The sequence below is a fragment of the Megalobrama amblycephala genome, linkage group LG3, assembly GCF_018812025.1.
Source record: "Megalobrama amblycephala isolate DHTTF-2021 linkage group LG3, ASM1881202v1, whole genome shotgun sequence".
NCBI classification, from domain to species: domain Eukaryota; kingdom Metazoa; phylum Chordata; class Actinopteri; order Cypriniformes; family Xenocyprididae; genus Megalobrama; species Megalobrama amblycephala.
In genome coordinates this window covers 38,699,937-38,718,935 of record NC_063046.1, presented here as the reverse complement: position 1 = coordinate 38,718,935, position 18,999 = coordinate 38,699,937, and the positions used below count along the sequence as shown (strand labels likewise).

Genomic DNA, 18,999 nt, shown 5'->3' with positions numbered 1-18,999 from the left:
TTTAGATGAAGGAGCTGCTTGAAAAACATCTGCATGTTACTGATACACCATGACTTTAGTGTAGTTTAATGTACAAAAACAAAACAACATATGAATCTACATATTAATTTACACACTCTGTTTTCTCTGATTCTGAGCATATTTGAGTCAAACCCGTCTGTCACAGGACAGATCACAGTCTAATAGAGCTGATTTCAGTCATAAGTCAGTTTTGAGCACATGTGTAGTTCCTGTGTTTGTCCTCTGTGTGTGAAAGTGTGTGAAAGTGTGTGAGCAGCTGCAGTATCAGTTCAGTCACTGTGACTCTGACTGACGGAGGTTTTTGTTCGACTCTTTATCACTGTGTGAACACATAGTCACCCACACAATCACCATTAGAATTTGTTCTGCAATGGAAACTCTGACAGTAATAATGTCCAGCATCTTCAGTCTGGACTCCACTGATGGTCAGAGTGAAATCACTTGCAGATGAACTACTGCCTCTGACTCTAGATGGAGTTCCTGACTGGAGAAGGTTTGCTTTATAAATCAGGAGTTTAAGAGCTTCTCCAGGTTTCTGTAAGTACCAGCTGAAATAGTAAGTTTTACTTATAGCACCCCCCAACCACCCCGATACTGTAGAAATGTACACATCTGTGCTGGTTTTACAGTTGATGTTCACAGTTTGTCCTGGTTGAGCTGCTGTCATTGAGGGACTCTGAGTGACGGTGATCTGTCCTCTACACTCTGAAACACACAACAAGAAGAAAATCAACTCAAAACTTTGACAATATACTTGAAGAAATGAATTGATATCAAACTTGTGCTCCACAAACCTTGAGCAAACGCTGTGAGAGTCCAGATGAAGATGATGATGAAGGTCATGTTGATGAAGATTGTTGTGTGTGTCAGTGATGAAGTGTTAAACTCACAGCACTATAAACACTCTCAGAGCACTGAAGCATCTGATCAATATGCAAATGAACTCATTCTGTATTTAAATGAGGCTCTAAATGAAGGTTCAGGAGGAGCTCGTTCATCTCATCCTGTCAATCACAACATCAAATATAAGTGTGAACTTTAAAAATTTAGCTGAATATTAACAAATAATGATGTACATTGATAAATCATTTATAATAAATACTGCAACATTCCATAAAAACAATAATTGTCCATTTTGATTTCTCAGTGACTTTAAACACAGAGAGGTGAATGATGTATTTTCTCTTGGACGTCAACACACTCAAAGCTTCTTAGTTTATCAGTATTTTCCATGAGATTTCTTTGATCCCACATGGAAGTCTCTTTGTTGTGGTGTTGAGGAATTGGTTTGGTCCTTCTTAGGTTGATTTTTACCATCAATCACAACAGTCGCTGGTAAAATGTACAATACAAACAAGTCAGCGCTGATGTGACTATAGGACGTTTGTTAAAATAAACTGAATCCATTTTTCTCTGACATCAGGACCCTTCAGCAGCTTATGCAAAGATGATGTTTTTCCACAGACAGGAACAGCACAACATCTGTGTGACATCTCAATCTTGTTATTATTAATCTTATCATAAACATCTCGGCCTACTTTAGATCCACTCGCTGCTGATCGACTGAACACCAGTGGGCGGGGCCAATGATGTGATGATGTAGAAGTATGTGTTGTTTTGCTCTACAGGCAGTCGTATGCAAATGATTGTGCCCATGTGACGTCACACGCACCTCTGTTCCAAACAAAGCTTTTTTACAGCTTGATTATATAAATTATTTTTTATTGACGACGAAAATATCATCTGAACAAGTAAGTAACATTTCTGCCACTTTTGTTCTGAACAACTGAGGAAAAAAGTATCAAATCACACTGCCAATGGTTATTAAATCTAACAATCGTTTAGCTCGGATCACGCCAAACTGTGCAAATTATTATTACTGTTATACTTTGTTCTCAAATTGTTAATGTTAATAACATCAGCATTGTGTGACTATGATTTCAATTTCTGTATCCACTCCACAGTCCAAAGTCTTTTGCTTTTTGACTACAGGTGAATCTCCAGTTGTCACTGATGACTGTCATTTGCATCTTTCTAGACTACAATCCACCATCAAAATGATAAGTTTAATTATTTCAGCTGCTGTGAGAACAGGCTATAAATGATCTGCTACAAGCAGCATCCTCACATGATAAAACCAACTAGCCTGGACTCCTCCTTTCTGTTTACGGACATGACATAATGACGCACAGACGAACTGCTGCATGCTCAAATTTCCAACGGAAATCCACCAGGTCACTAGACTGGGTAAACCCAGCCTGATCTGCCGGTGATTTGATTTCGCCCGGCAACTCAGTCTGGAAACTCGTACATTCATTTCTGCTGCATCTGTTACACTTTTGCGGGAACCAATCACAGACTGGCTTATTCACCTTGCTTGCTATTGGCGGGTACAGAGCTCTTTCTGTGGCTCTGAGCGGGTTTAACACGATGATGTCTCTCGCACGACCGTCAATCCAATTCCTTTTAACCTCTCAACGATGCTAAATGACTTCTTTAGTTTAGCAAACAAATCACTCGACTGGGTGTAAATGCCACTCACTTTCATGTTTTTTGCACAACCTGCAAAAGTCGCTCGATGCCATTGCTGCTTCTGCAAACCGCTGATCAATGCTACAAACCAATACAAACTAAACCTGTCTGGAGTTTTCGCATCGCTCTGCAAAAGTACGTCACCCGGATCGTTGATCTGATTGGTTGAAGGACTATCCAATTGCGTGAATAATGCTCGTTGATCACGCCTCTTGTGCAGTAGGAAATACATAGCAAACTCCCCAGACCAATGTTCAATTTTAAAAATGATTTGCTGACAACCAGGTCACTCTTATTATAAAACATTATTACAAGCTTACCGTTGTGAATCAAGCTCAGATAATGAGATAGTTTTGAACACTGGCTAGTTATGTACTTGCTAATAAATTGATTTTGGATCATTTTAACCAAAAAAGTTACAGACTGCAGCTTTAACCTAAAAATATGTTACTCTCCCTCATTTGCATGTTTAAAACCTGTATGATTTTCATTTCTACTGCATAATTTTGAAAAATGTCTTCATTTTTGTTTGAGCATGTGTTGTGAATATGTGGTGCACATGAGACCAATGACCAACAGGGGGCAGCAAAAACCATTAATCAGGAACAGAAGATAGAAGTTTGTAAATGTAAAACAAAGCCAATGTTAGCCAGCACTAAATATTTCATTGGTTAGAATTTGCGAATGTGAATGAATGAGTGAAAATATGATTTTTATGATGACAGAAGACCGGAAAAGTCATGGAAATTCATTGATCAAAATATGAGGAGAACCTACTGAATACTATGAAGTATAAACCAGAAATCTATGAGTCCATCAGGTCTTTTTTGTCTGGTTTCAGATGTGTTTGGTCTGCTGACTTGATTGATGAAAGTTTATGAGAAAGAAACATTTGTAGAAGATTTTAGATCTGTGTGTTTGAAAACCTTCTGCTGTTGAGTGTGTGTGAAAGTGTGTGAAAGTGTGTGAGCAGCTGCAGTATCAGTTCAGTCACTGTGACTCTGACTGACGGAGGTTTTTGTACGACTCTTTATCACTGTGTGAACACACGTTGACTGTTTGGATAGTGGAAACTCTGACAGTAATAATGTCCAGCATCTTCAGTCTGGACTCCACTGATGGTCAGAGTGAAATCACTGTTAGATCCACTGCCACTGAATCTAGATGGAGTTCCTGACTGGAGGCTTTTGGTCCAATAAATCAGGAGTTTAGGAGCTTCTCCAGGTTTCTGTAAGTACCAGGACACACATGGTGGGCTGCAGTATGGAGCAGTACTGAATTTACAACTCATCTCAACAGTTTCTCCTGGTTTAACAGTTTTCACTGCAGGAGTCTGAGTCACTGTGATCTGAGCTCTACAGCCTGAAAAACAAATCATTTCACGAGTTCACACTTACAAATAAGTCAGGTAAATAAATTGGTAAACGTATTTGGCGTGCTGTCCGGGGAGAGGGCTCCGAGCTCGGTAATCGGCCCGAACACAGAGTACCCCCCCCCCTTTTAGATTATATGAAGTAACCCAGAGAGTGTGAGGAGACGGGGTGGTGGAGGGATTCTGGAAACTGTCGAGGATCTTTGGGTGAGTTTTGACTGTGATTATATACAGGCCTGAACTCATGCTGATTGGGTAGATACGTTGATTACAGATTGTTGACAGCTGGTTGAGATGACGTAATCATTAAGATGACGTAATGATTGGGTAGGTTATTTGACTTGTTCCTCCTGAACTACGTTAATGAAACATAATTTCACGAGTTCACACTTACAAATAAGTCAGGTAAATAAATTGGTAAACGTATTTGGCGTGCTGTCCGGGGAGAGGGCTCCGAGCTCGGTAATCGGCCCGAACACAGAGTACCCCCCAAAAAGCGAGAGTTAACTACGGACAGCAGCCGAAAACTGAAACTGTGACCCCCCCCCAAAAAAAAAATAGAAATAAGGCTGATGTTTGCAAGGAGAAAGCTGTCTGCGTGATCGAGAAGGTTCTATCTGACGGGAGTTCAATACTCACTGCGATCGGACGGTTAACCCCTGCTGATGGTGGGTGGACGTTTAGAAATTTTGGATTGGGGCTCTTGCAGCATCCGACGGGAGTTCAATACTCACTGCGATCGGACGGTTAACCCCTGCTGATGGTGGGTGGACGTTTAGAAATTTTAGATTGGGGCTCTTGCGGCATCCGACGGGAGTTCAATACTCACTGCGATCGGACGGTTAACCCCTGCTGATGGTGGGTGGACGTTTAGAAATTTTGGATTGGGGCTCTTGCAGCATCCGACGGGAGTTCAATACTCACTGCGATCGGACGGTTAACCCCTGCTGACGGTGGGTGGACGTTTAGAAATTTTAGATTGGGGCTCTTGCGGCATCCGACGGGAGTTCAATACTCACTGCGATCGGACGGTTAACCCCTGCTGATGGTGGGTGGACGTTTAGAAATTTTAGATTGGGGCTCTTGCGGCATCCGACGGGAGTTCAATACTCACTGCGATCGGACGGTTAACCCCTGCTGATGGTGGGTGGACGTTTAGAAATTTTAGATTGGGGCTCTTGCGGCATCCGACGGGAGTTCAATACTCACTGCGATCGGACGGTTAACCCCTGCTGATGGTGGGTGGACGTTTAGAAATTTTTAGATTGGGGCTCTTGCAGCATCCGACGGGAGTTCAATACTCACTGCGATCGGACGGTTAACCCCTGCTGATGGTGGGTGGACGTTTAGAAATTTTAGATTGGGGCTCTTGCGGCATCCGACGGGAGTTCAATACTCACTGCGATCGGATGGGTAAGCCCCACGAGAAGGTTTTAGCGAGTTGGTTTAACTGATGAGGGTTTGGTGTGCTTTTTTGATGTGGAAGCGGTTAGATCTGATGTAGCTTTTGAAGGCTTCGGATGACCAACGACCGAGAGCTTGGATCTGTTGCTGGGAGAGACCTTTTTGGGCAGCTGTGGTCGCCGCTCCTATGCGAAAAGAGTGGCTTGAAAAGTGTTCCGCTGGGATGCCAGATTGGATCAAGATCAATTTGAGATGTTTTTGAAACCAAAAACGTGTGACTGGGTGGTTTGAATCATCTGTAAAGAGTGGATCTGAAGGGGATTTGGTTTGTGAATTCTTGAAATGGAGGTAGGACTGGAGAGTTTGGTATGGTTGTATAGGTGATTGGAGGTTGAAGATGTAAATGAAATGGCCTTTTTTGGTCTGGTCAGTTTTACTCTGTTTGATAAAGTAGGAGAAGGTTTCATTGTCTAACAAGCATAGATCTGAAATGGTGGGGTGGATTTTAGGATTAAAATTGGAGGTAATGGCGAGTTCAGAGCATCTGAGGAAACCGAAAAAAGCCAAAATGAACATGGCATCCAAAGTGCGAGCGGTGTTAATAGAATGGTATCCTAGACGGAGAGTACGGATACATCTGGTGAGTAAGTCTAATGTTAGAGGTTGTCTAACATCTGGGCGGGTAGGATGGGTTTTTTGGATGCCTTTAATAAGCAGTGATGTCTGCGAGTTTGTTATTTCACAGGAGGGTGAGCCGAAAATTAATTTGTGAAAAAACTGGATTCCACTTAAATAGCCTTTAATGGAACCAACCTGGAGGCTCTTGGCTGTGTTGAGGTAAGAGATGAAAGACGTAATGGTGAGCAGAGAGAAATCTGGGAACGGCAAGTTAAAAATTAGATGAAAAGTTTTAAAACATCTCCAAGCTGTTAAATATGATTGGAGGGTTCGTGGGGAAAAAGCTTCAAAGATCGAATTGAGAGAAGCGTCAAGCAGTGGTCTCATAGAGTGGTTTATGGGAAGATTAATTCTGAATAGTGAGGTACTGGCGTCGGGTTGGGGTCCGCTTCTGGAGCCAGCTGTCTGAATTTCTGGAAAGCAAAGCGTGAGAGAGAGTCAGCAATTTCATTTTTTGACCCGGGTACGTGCTTAGCTGTTATGATAAATTGATCGCAAGCTGCTATCCAAATAAGGCGTCTTAGGAGTGGCATCATAGCTGGTGCATGCGAGCGGGTTTTATTAATGCAATGCACCGTTGCTTCATTGTCGCAGTAGACGATTATGTTGTTTGTGGACCATTCTTTCCCCCATAGAAAAGCTGCGACGACGAGAGGATAAAGTTCAAACAACGCTGAAGAGGCTGGGAAATGCGTCGCATCTAAGAGCTGAGGTGGCCAAGTAGATGCGAACCAACGGCCTTGATAAAATCCCCCAAAGCCAATGGAGGGAGCTGCGTCGGTGTAGAGCTGAATATCGATTGGAAGGGACACCAACGTATTATAGAAAAAAGATAATCCGTTCCACTGTTTAAGGAAGGTTATCCATAATTTTAGTTCGTCACGGCATGGATTAGTTAGGGAGATTTGGTCTTCTAACGCAGCGACGGAGGATGCGAGAGAGAGAAGATGCGAGATGAAAGGGCGGCCTTGCGGGATTATACGCATAGCGAAGTTTAGGTGGCCGAGCAGAGACAGAAGTTCGCGCTTTGAGCAACTTGGGCTGTCTAGCAACGTGGAAGAGACCAGAATTATTCTGTCGATTTTCTCTTTCGGTAGAGAGGCCTGGAATTTGACGGTGTCCAGACTGATGCCCAGGAATTCGATGGACGTGGCTGGGCCACTGGTTTTGTCCTGGGCGATCGGAACTCCCAGCTCGGAAAAAACCTTTTGGACTGTAGTGAGATGCGCTGCTGGGATGGCATCAGGAGGCGAAATTATTAAGAAGTCGTCGAGCAGGTGAATAAGGTAAGGAATTGCGTAGTTGTTGGAAAGAATCCAGCAAATTGCTTCTGACAGCATGTCAAAAATCTTGGGGCTGCTTTTGCAGCCGAAGGTTAGGCGGACGGCGAAGTAATATTTTTCATGCCAACGGACGCCAAATAAATGCCAGGAGTCTGGGTGGATGGGCATCACTTTAAATGCTGAAGTAATGTCGACTTTGGCGAGCCAAGAACCACGACCGGCGTTTTTGATTAACAGTATTGCTTGGTCAATATCATGGTACTGAAGAGAAAATTCTTCGAGTGGAATGAGGCTGTTTATGCTTGGAGACGGAGAATTGTGCGGGGCTGAGAGGTCGATTATTAAACGTTTTTTACCGGAGAATTTCCTTGTAGCCACTCCAATAGGGCTGATGCGAAAGTGTTCGAAAGGAGGAATATCAAAAGGTCCGATCATGAAGCCAGAATTAACTTCCTTATTGATCAATTCGTCCACTGTGTCGGGTTCTGTAAGAGCAGATTGAAGATTATCACAAATCATATTTTGTGAGGGAATGCTTTCTAGACCTGGTTCAAAACCATGTTCGAGACCAGACAGCAAATATTTGGTAAATTCGGGATCGGGGTGCTGAGACAATTCAGATGACAGACGTAAAATATTCACAGGAGTCGACAAGTAATTTTTGGAATTTTTATTGGTAGATTTTTGTACAGGGCATACAGTGCGGGCGTGGGCGCCGCCGCAGTAATTGCAAATATGCAAAAAACGACAGCGATTTCTTAGGCAGCCGCCTGTATTGAAGTGGTTGCAGACCTGACGTCTGGAGGAAAAAGCTGCGCCTCTTCCGAATGAGTCGGAGTTTGTAGCTGGCCGTGGAACGTAACTCGTTGATTTCTCTTGGTTGGGGACTGGAATAGGAGGAATTGACGGATTTACTTGGGGACAAGTCATGGTGGAATGGGCGAGCGACCTACAGACTGCGCAGGAAATATTTCGAACGCCCAGGAAGATTTTATTGTGGAGATCAGTGTCCAGCGCGCCCCAGTAGGGGCACTGATTCCACTGAGCGATACGAACGGCGCATTTTGCTGAAAACAGCTTGTGGTAAGTGTAAAAATGAGATCCCCCATAGGATAACGCGAGCTCTGCCACTATCGCGAGATAGTCATTCAGCTCGCGTCTCCTATGGGGGAAAACAGCACAAATGATTTCGGTGAATCTACTGAATGCGATGCAAAATTCAGAAAATGAAAGGATTCGGGATGAGGAATTATTTGGATTTTTTAAAGTGACTGAAAAGTCACCACAATTAATCTGGCGATTAGAATCAGGTGGGGGAAGCAGGGAAAGGAGTGATGATAGATCGATGTCTGCACCTGATAGAATCTGCGCTCTGATATTGCCGGCGACAGGGGGCGGTTCCAAAGCGATGGCGTTTGGAGGAATGGGCATCGGTGTAGCTGTGAACAAAGAAAATTGTGATTTTGCTTGAGGGAGAATGTTTTGAGGGAGAAAATCCGGGGCCGACACTGAAAACGGAGGCAGCCTCGCGCTTGAGATGGCACCTGGACCTTGGGAAGCGACGGGGAAGGAGAGAGAAGGTTGAGGTAAAGAATAAAGCGGCTGGGCCTGTGCCGCTAACGGAGGCATCCTCACGCTAGGGGCTGCTGTAGGCCACAGCTGGGGAAAAGTGTTAGCGAGAGGGGAAGGAGAAGGAAAAGTTGTTCGGGCTTGCGATTCTTGCGGAGGCAACCTCACGTCAGGAGCCGCAGGCCACGAACGTTGAGGAGAATTCGAGACAGTGAGCAGTACAGGTTGAGCCTGCCCCGCTAGCGGAGGCAGCCTCACGCTAGGGGGAAGACAACCACTGGTAGAGGCGGGTAATTCCGTACGGGGGGCGGTGCTGGAGAAACCCGCGGAAAGAGGCTGAGTAGAAGGAGGAGGGTGCGGCGTAGCAGCGGCGGAATCTGGGGCTCGGCCCAGGCTCGCTGAAGGCCCGCTGCCCTTACCAGACGATCGGCGTTGAACTGGTCTTGCTGTAGAGGAAGACTGAGTTTGAGAGGTACGTGGTTTTTTACCTTTGCTGCTTGAAGTCGTTTTCTTAGAGGGAGAAAGGGGTTTAAAGGGAGCGCAAGTTGACTGCAGGCTTGAATATAATTTATATAACTCGGGTTTATTCATCCGTCTCGAGAAATGGACATCCGCGCTGATCAGAGCTTGCCTTAATCCCAGCACTGTCCATTTCTCGATTGCAGGAATGGTTGGTTGAGCCATAGAGTAGGAGGATGATGATGATGATGATGATGACGATGAGGAAGAAGGTGTGTGTCTCACCGGTGGAGGAGAGGGCTGGTCTAGCCGCCTTGGACTACGGATAGTGGAGCGGATAGGCTGACGGCCGCGCAATGGAGTCGGAGACTCAGCGACGGCACCTGGCGGCGCATGGCTGCTCCTTGGGATGGCGCGGTTCGGCGAAAGAGTCTGTGAATATAGAGACTCATCATCGGACGGGAAGAGTTCGATTTCCGACATTTTAGGCGAACCTATTCTGGAAACTGTCGAGGATCTTTGGGTGAGTTTTGACTGTGATTATATACAGGCCTGAACTCATGCTGATTGGGTAGATACGTTGATTACAGATTGTTGACAGCTGGTTGAGATGACGTAATCATTAAGATGACGTAATGATTGGGTAGGTTATTTGACTTGTTCCTCCTGAACTACGTTAATGAAACATAATTTATTAGTCCATGTATATATTATTTGACGTATTTTTAAGATATGTTAAAATTATATAATTTAAATTATTCTGGATAAATACTGTTCACCTTGTAGTATAAAGCAGTATAAGAGCGTCCAGATGATGATGAAGGTCATGTTGATGAAGATTGTTGTGTGTGTCAGTGATGAAGTGTTAAACTCACTATAAACACTCTCAGAGCACTGAAGCATCTGATCAATATGCAAACACACTCCAGATCATTTACCTGAAGACAGATACTCAAAAAAAGTGTAGATTCTTGTTTGTAAAACTGATGCACAATTACCTGAAAAGTTGTTTTTTTTTCTCAGGCAAAATTTTCTTTTTCCAACTTGTTAAAACAATAGAAAAAAAATCGAATTTATAAATTTGTATTCAAAACCCCAGCATTTTGAACGGTGTAACTTAAATGCCTCTGATTGGCCACTGTATTCAAGAAATCATCAGTGATTGGCTACATTGCTCAGCGCTGCAACAACACCTTCTCTCTCCACACTCTCCAGACTGGAAACACAAATACACACTGACGCATCGCTTTTGCAAAATCTGTTTGTCCTCTTTTCTACCCTCTAGCACCCCTGTAGAACCGGGTCTGATCGGGTCGCACTGGAGCTTCTAAACACTTTTTCACAGTCGCACTGTAGAGCCCTGCCATTGGTAACAAGGTTTATTGTAAAACTTTTTTTTCCTCAGTCGGAACAAAAGTGGCAGACATGTTACGTACTTGTTCAGATGACATTTTCCTGTGCGGTGACTGACAGCCACACAAACACCTCAAAACATTAGATTCGTCCGCGCTGAGGAGCCGTGCCGACGCACAACCCATGTGAGGAAGATCATTCCACAAATAACTGCAATTGCAGGTTTCAAACAGAGATGGAGACAAAGAGGCAAACTTACAGACTGCAGCTTTAATAATTAATCAGCATATTTACCAGAATGTGAAATGAATTCTCAACATTTTCTTTTTTCATGTGTAGGAGTTTGTGAGCATTAATGTGTTAAACGAATAATGATGGGATTTTCTTTGACTGTTTTCTTCATGTTGTTTCTCTCGCTGTTGGAGAATTTCTGCTAGTTTTCTCTTGAATCCTAATGGAAAGCCACTGGTAACTGATTTCTCTGTGCTTCTCTCAGGCGTCACTCCTCCTAAAGTGAGCGTCCTGCCGCCCTCCAGCGCAGAGATCTCCTCTCTGAACACAGCGACACTGGTGTGTGTGGCCAACAAGGGCTTCCCGTCAGACTGGAGCCTGAGCTGAAGGTGGACGGGAGCAGCAGGTCTCAGGAGAGCAGCGCTGGGCTCCTGGAGAAGGACGGTCTGTACAGCTGGAGCAGCAGCCTGACTCTCTCTGAGGAGGAGTGGATGAAGAGCGTCTCGGTGAGCTGTGAGGACACACGGAGCGGCCAGTCTGCGTCCACTGGAGACACTGTGAGGAGACAGCAGTGTTCAGAGTAGATCTGCTGACTATATGTGTGCTTTTACAGTCTTGATTTCATTACAGTTCAGTCAATAAAACATAATTGTAACATTATGTCCTTTTTGTGTCATTTTTGTTTCGGCTCTTTCATTGGATCAGGGCTTTAGCTCATATTTTATAAATAAACTTCACTCAATGGAGCATGAAAACACCTGCAGATACATGATGAAACGAGATCTGCTCAATTCTCAGAGGAACACAATCACAAATGTGACGCAAATGAGTTTAACTCTTCACTCAGTTTCTGTCTCATGTCAGATTACATTAATACAGTTATAACTTCAAATACCTGTCCTGATCTCTGGTGTTTCATGTCAGATTACATTAATACAGTTATAACTTCAAATACCTGTCCTGATCTCAGGTGTTTCGTGTCAAATTACATTCATACTGTTAAAATTACATTAATACAGTTAGTGTTTTAATACAGTTTAGTTATCTCAGTTTTCACTTAAGTAAGCTTACTGACTTTACAATTCTATCATGGAGTTATCACACAATACAAATCTGTAGTTAAACCTCAGTTTTTATTAATCTCCATTTTGCCATTTTATAGATTTTTATTAATCTCTATTTTCAGCCAATTGCTTGTAAAGAAATTATTCAGAATGAATTATTATTCAATTAATTCCATTCTCAATTTAATTTACACAGATAGAACATAAGATGTTTGATGATGTTTGAAGAACTAGTTGATTCACTGCTTACAGGATCTTCTCATGTACTATCTCCCAAACCATCACTTTTCTGAAGAGTGGAATGTCACACTACAGAGAAAGAGACAAATGAATCAAGAGTATAGTAAAATGTTTAAAGGATTAAAGGTGTGAACAGAACAGTACCTGTCTGAAAGTGAGTGGCTTTCCTTGAGAAAGGAAGTCTGCATATTTACAGACAAAAACACCACAGTCATTGCCATTCACCTGTTTAGGAATTGCCTAGACACAATTTTAAGCAGAATATTTAATCTTAAAATGACACTTAATTGAGAGAAGATCCATATAATTCATTATATGGTGTCATACATAAGTTCTCATTCGGCCGATGGTCCACCTGGAAGCCTCCAAGATGCAGCCTTTCTTGACCTTGTGCTCCTCTGTGAGGTACTTTCTGTTAAATTAAACAGAAGATGCATATGTAGATATTCAAAGATGAATGATCAAACCACAGAATAACAGAAAAAATAAGAAGACACTCACAAGAACATGTGACAGATATCATCATGTCTCTGACCCATTGAGTCATAGCACTGTATGGTCTGGGATTTAAAATCAATTACCTGGTGGTTCGAAGCAATATAGACAACAAGACAAACTGAAAATCATAAATAGTGTTTTACACTTTTCAAAAACATGTAAATATAAAACAGTGCATCCTAACTTATAAATGACTTACAGCCAAAGCCCAATGCATGCCTAGGTGCAAAGGAACAAAAACAAGATCAAAGAGGAAGAGGTCCTGAGTTTTTGTCCAGTTCTTCACTGCTGCATGGCCTTCACCGCTCTGAAGCTTTGAGTAGAAGAAAGTGCTGAAAGAGAAGACTTTAAGGCTTCCCAGCTGATCACTGTTTCTTTTCATTAGCAAGGACAAATAGAAGTTGATAACCTTGAAAAGAGAAGATAGAAAAAAAATATTTAAAATTATTAGGAATGCATGACATTGGTCACATTCAGCATTAGTGCTTTATGATCAACAATTGTCTGATTATGTTGATACTGTTGGCAAATCAAATCATCAGAGCCCCCCAGACATATCTATTTCTCAATTTTAAATTGATTCTCATTTTTATAAACCCTGAATCAAAATGATTGATCATTAAATTTGTGTTATTAGCCAGCCCTAATGTGCAGTGCAGAATCAATTTATTCATTTTGATACAAATTTTGATAAAATATTGAGGACAAACCTTCCCCCACCCCCCCATTTTTCTTTACAAACATGTGATGCATTATTCCCAATAAGCCAAGGCATTTATCTTAAGCAAATAGTCAATTTATTTTTCTAACTTTTACCTTGTCATTAAGCCAGCAACCCTCCTTCAGTGTGGCCAAGTCACCCTGTGTAATACACAGTTTGAAGGCTCTGCTGATCACCTGGTTTGGGTCTTGTAGTGCAAGAGTATCATTCACCTCAGATGACATGTCCTACACATAAACAGAACAGAAAAACTTAAAAAACAAGCTAAAATAATTTGATCTGTGGACAAACTTTATTTACAAAACACATCGTTAGAATTTTACTATCACATAAATATAAAATTTCACCTCTAAAAAACCTGGGTAAGTGCTCACTATGGTACAAATGAGAAAATCTGTCACCATGTGTCATTGTGGTCGCTTGTGTCAATTCATCTTCAGAAAGATCCACACCACATGGCTTTTTTATGTCAAGGCAAATGCACAAAACAACTTGCTAAATTTCAAGTGAGATTTTCTGTAAAAACAACAGAGTAAGATAAAGAAGTGTATATTACCTGAACAGAGTTTTTGTCCATCTCTGTGTCTTCTGTCCTCTGGGATTCTGGGATATTTGTTTTTGACTTTTTATGGATATTTGTATCCTCTGATAATGAAATTAATTAAAATCAAAACATTACATTTACATGAGAAACACACAAAGGCATTTTAAAAATGAGCCATAAAATTATACCAGCATCAGGTACTGTTTGAGGTAAGATGAATTGCTCACAAAATTTTTAATTTTCTGTCATCCTTTACTCACCCTCAAGATAATCTTTGGAATACAAATTAAAATTGGAACAACATGAGTGTAAGTAAAGGATGACAAATGTCATTTTTAGTTTCTGTATTCTATATAACACTTTTAACAAACATTGTAAATGAAAGTCAAAAACACACCTTTATTTGCACCTATTTCCACTGTTTTACGTTTCCTGGATGTTTTTTGTTTGACTTTCTTCAAGCGACTTGGTAAAGCTCTAAGATTTTTCTTGGCAGGTTCTTGCTGCTGGAGAACCAGGCCATCTTCCTTGGGTAAACAGGATTTCAGGGTCTCACAAAGGTCATGAACAACTCTGGATGCATTCTTGATAGCTTCTTTATCAGTGCAAATATATGAAATGTCGTGCAAAGTCTTGAGCTCTTCACGTAGATGCCACTGATCGCCTGCTAAACCTGATGACTGTGACTTACTACTTACTTTCTGCTTCCCCGTGCATGGTACAGAACTATCAAAAACATCAAAGCAGAGGTCTTCTTGATTGCTGATTTCATTGCTCTGGGGATCTTGTGTTAAAGCAACATTGAAATCCAGAGTTACATATGGGTTTTGACGGTACTCTGGGCTAAGATCAACCCACGTTTTGTCAGTGTGCCTAAAAATGGCAAAGAAATGCTTGCATGGTAAGAACGTTGTTTTGAAGAGGACACATTCACATGATGGGTATTTTTCAGAGTCACCAAGTTCTACTTTATACCATGCAGAAGTTGTCTCACTCTTGACCTTAAAAGATTCCTTTCCAAGCACCTCTACGTGTTCTTTGGAATAGCTGGAAGCTGCCTCGATACTGTTCAAGCAATGTTTGACAAAACTTCTTGGTCTGTCTTTCAGAAATGCTGGAACAGCTGGATTGTAAGTCTTGCATTCACTACTGTAGATGAAGTTGAGTCTACTGTATGACAGCAACTGCTCTGGGACAAACTCACATACTAGTGTTTCAAGCAGAGATGACAGACTTCCTGTGCAAGAAAATTTGAGGTAGAAGCTCTTCAATGATTTATTGAGTGCCTCAACTCCATTGTTGGTGGTAACTGCCACAGAGAATCCATGCGGTGCATAGGCCCTACACCACCTCTGGAAAACAACAACAAAAACAATGAAATTAGCTTGATACAAGTAAGTTCTGTAGGAAGAACGGAACAAAGAAACATCAAGTGCAAATTGAGTGGAAGTGCTCTAAATGCCTGCCTGTTCTTTTACCTTCTACCTGTCTAAATGTACAAATATTGAACATGAAATGTGGAACACAGAACACGCCCAGTGCAGTACCTCACCTCCCGAACACACAACCACCTTTTATCAACATAATTTTTGACTTCAAGGGATTTGTAAACTTTGCTCTCCTTCAGTCTTTCAACCTCACTATCACAAGCTGCTTCACTTGGGGCACTAGCTATGTCACGGAGGTGGTCAAGTAGTTCATTTTGCTCAGAGAGAGACAACTTGTTCTTGGCTGTCAGGGAGAGTACATGGGAGATTAAAAGTCATTGGAAAAGTGATACAACTTAACTTTTAATAAACAGGCTTGGCTATTGCAAGAAAAAAAGACATAATATAACAGGTGTATTGTCCTGTTGGAATCCAAAAGTATCTGTTATTAATAAATAAAGTAGGCTGTGAAAGGCTATGGCAATTTGGGAATTGCCAAACTTAGCAATTTCTAAAACCTGAATAAACTGAGATTTACTGAATTTACTGAAAGTAAATTCTGAACTGGTGTACTGCTAATAATGAGGAAAAATAGCAACAATGTATTTTTTTTTATTTTTTTATTTTTTGTAATCATGTATCAAGACTTTGGCCCATATTTTCAGGAGTAAATTTTAAATGCAGCGCAATATTTTATACATCACAAATGCAAGTTTATTTCATCCACACCTTGCCTTGTCCATCGCATCCAAGCTTGCTCACGATGGAATGAGCATAGATAGTTCTGAGAATTTGGAAATACATGTTTCAAAGCTTGATATTCTTGTTGTGAGTAATCAAGCATGAAGTATTTTGGCTCCCAATGCTGATTCCACTGTTTCAAGATGTTAAGGGCTTCGGTTATTGCAGCAGTTGTCTCATTTTCACATATAAACTCAGCGATAGGCTTGTATCCAATATTTGTCCGAACAACAAGAAGAAACAAGGGCAATGCATATTTGGTTGTTCTGTAAGTAGCATCAAGAAGGACCATATCTCCATAAAACTTCAAACTTCAGAACGGTCTGCTCGATGTTGTTTTCTGTACATTTCCGAAAGAAAAACTTGGCATTTGGATCTGTTAATTTCCATTCATCAATTTTTTTTTCTACCTGCAGTTGATCAAAGCCAGAATATTTTCCACAAACTAAGGCTTGATGCACATGGTTTTGGATAACATGGCTTGAAGGGTAGTACGATGGGTCTTGTGGATGTGGTAGAACGCTTCCCATTTCTGAAAGCTCTTTCTGGACAAACGTTTTCAGTACCTTCTTCAGGAAAGGAACTGAGGTTATTCCAAGTGACACATATTCCTGTATTTTGTCACGCACCATGTAATGGATGTTATTTGAGAAATGACAGTTTTGTGAAGTGTTGTGGTTTTTGTGTGCCCCTTCCAAAGGTATTTTGACATGGATCATTTCTGAAGTGACGGTGTTTTTTTCTTTTAATGACTCCAGAACACCCTTAATTGCCACTTGTCTTTCAGTTCTAGAACTTGTTTTAGTCACAGCAAACTGATCATATCTGTGAACAACAACATTGTTTAATAATATCCATTCAATAATTATCCAATATGTTGAACCACCCTTTTATTAGACGACACAAGAAATATGCAATGCATCACTAATTTAATTGATTTTACAGAATATGTAAATATATAAACTTTAAAGTTGTGGTTCTCAATTGTGAGTCTGTTTATACAGAGTCATGAAAAACATGGAAGAAATACTGTAGTTACAAAACTGTAGTCAGGTTGATTCATCAGCACTTGATGTCAAACTAGGGGCACTAAGCAAAAACAGTTGAGAACCACCGGGTCTCTTTCACTAAGCAATGCACAAATTTGTGCATGAAATCTGTGTATGAACATTTTCATCAATAACTTTAATTCTAAAATGCATTCTAAATCTACTGAAAAACATGGGAACTAATAAAAAGAAATCAAATACTCATAATGGCCTTATAAACATTTTAAGATGAGAATTAGTGAATGAGACCCACTATTCCCACTGTTTTAAAGCTACATTAAAAAAAGATTAAAAAAAGTTTACTTAATATTTACTAAAGAAGAGAAATTGCTTTTTATTTCAAACTTTTTTTGTATATCTGAATCATTTTTAAAGATGTATTCCTGTCTACATATTAAGTAAACTATATATAAAGCCATGCTAATGTAAAACTTACCTTACTACATAGCGGACATAAAGTTTTGCTGGGCAATCCACTTTCTTGCTGTTTTGAATATGGAACCTTTTTCTTCTTGTGTATTCATGTTCAGTATTCTGCAGAACAAAATAACATAAAGCTTAAATTAAATATTTTTTGGGGCAGACACTAACATTCATTTGTCAGTGAACAAACATTTTCATTTGGCATACAGTGCCCTCCATAAGTATTGGAACAGTAATGACAAAATTGTTCTGTTAGCTGTGGTGTCAAGACATCTATAAATATGATTCATATGAAGCAGAAGTACAGAAGGTCACATTTTATTATTGACTGTTTCAACACAAAATGTTTTACCAACTAAGTACAGCACTTTTAAAGTGTCAAACCTCTACCTAATGTGAGCAGAAGTATTGGGATGGTTTAACTTAAAGTAAATCTAAAAGTGTAAAGCTAATATTTAATTGTGAATCTCTTGCAATCAATCACAAGAGCAAGAGCAAGTCTGTGACCCATAGACATCACCAGACTCTTGGTTTCACACTTTGAAATGGTTTTCCAGGCCTTTAATGCAGCCATTTTCAATGATTGCTTGTTTTGGGGAGTTTCTGCCTTTAGTCTCCTCTTCAGCTGCTGAAATGCTTCTTCAATAGGATTTAAATCTGGAGATTGACTTGGAATGTCTTGAAAAAGATAGATACCACTGGCAAGCTTCAGCAACCAACAACGACCAGGTCATGACAGACAAATGACAAGGACTATGAAAAAACCTCTAAAATAGCTGTCAGTAAAATCACCAGCAACCTCCAGAAAGCTGGGGTGATGGTCTCACAATCTTCACCAACAGAATTACAGAGGCTACACAGCAAAATCAAACATCTGAGCAGTACCAAAAATAGGAAAGCCCATTAGAATTTGCAAAAACACAGAGATGAGCCAGTAGAGTTTTAGAACAGAGTTTTATGGACAGATGAGACAAAGATTAACCTTTATCAAAGTGGGATCAAAGCAGAAAGTGTGGAGAATTCTGCAAATGATCCAAGGCATACAAGCTCATCTTGAAAGCATGGTGGAGGTTGTGTCATTTCATGGGCATGCATGTCTGCCTCTGGAACAGGCTCAATCATCTTTATTGATGAGTTATTCAATGATGGCAGCAGAAGAATGAATTCCGAAGTGTACAAAAGTGTCTTGCCTACCAGCATTCAAGAAGATGCCACAGACTCAACAGGACAGGACAATGACTCAACAGGACAATGACTCAAAACACTAGTACTGCCAACTCAGTCAAGATTATCATGGTAAAGAAATTTTGGGTTCTTAGATTGACCAAGTCAGTCTCCAGATCCTATTGAACATGCATTTCAGCAGCTGAAGAGGAGACTAAAGGCAGAA

At 41.0% G+C, this 18,999-nt stretch overlaps 2 protein-coding genes across 5 annotated transcripts; both read right to left on the bottom strand.

Moving 5' to 3' along the window:
* Positions 1–6,142: 6,142 nt before the first annotated feature.
* LOC125264044 lies at positions 6,143–9,801 on the bottom strand. The gene is made up of 4 exons (XM_048183289.1): positions 8,835–9,801; positions 8,646–8,729; positions 8,083–8,177; positions 6,143–7,896 (listed from the first exon to the last, which is right to left on the bottom strand). The coding sequence occupies exons 1-4, from the start codon at positions 9,799–9,801 to the stop codon at positions 6,343–6,345; spliced, it is 2,700 nt and encodes an 899-aa protein (XP_048039246.1). The 3' UTR covers positions 6,143–6,342.
* A 2,232-nt stretch (positions 9,802–12,033) lies between these two features.
* On the bottom strand, positions 12,034–17,932 carry LOC125263989 (sentrin-specific protease 2-like). 4 transcript variants are annotated; one of them, XM_048183251.1, is made up of 8 exons: positions 16,126–17,932; positions 14,367–15,321; positions 13,982–14,070; positions 13,521–13,884; positions 12,904–13,113; positions 12,708–12,787; positions 12,534–12,618; positions 12,034–12,275 (listed from the first exon to the last, which is right to left on the bottom strand). In XM_048183251.1, exons 4-8 carry the CDS (start codon positions 13,647–13,649, stop codon positions 12,213–12,215), a joined length of 567 nt encoding a protein of 188 aa, XP_048039208.1. In that variant the 5' UTR covers positions 13,650–13,884; positions 13,982–14,070; positions 14,367–15,321; positions 16,126–17,932; the 3' UTR covers positions 12,034–12,212. The 4 variants fall into 3 exon arrangements, 2 of the variants coding, with proteins under 2 accessions (XP_048039208.1, XP_048039209.1); XR_007183944.1 differs by having other exon boundaries at positions 13,521–14,070; XM_048183252.1 differs by having other exon boundaries at positions 14,367–17,932.
* Positions 17,933–18,999: the final 1,067 nt, after the last annotated feature.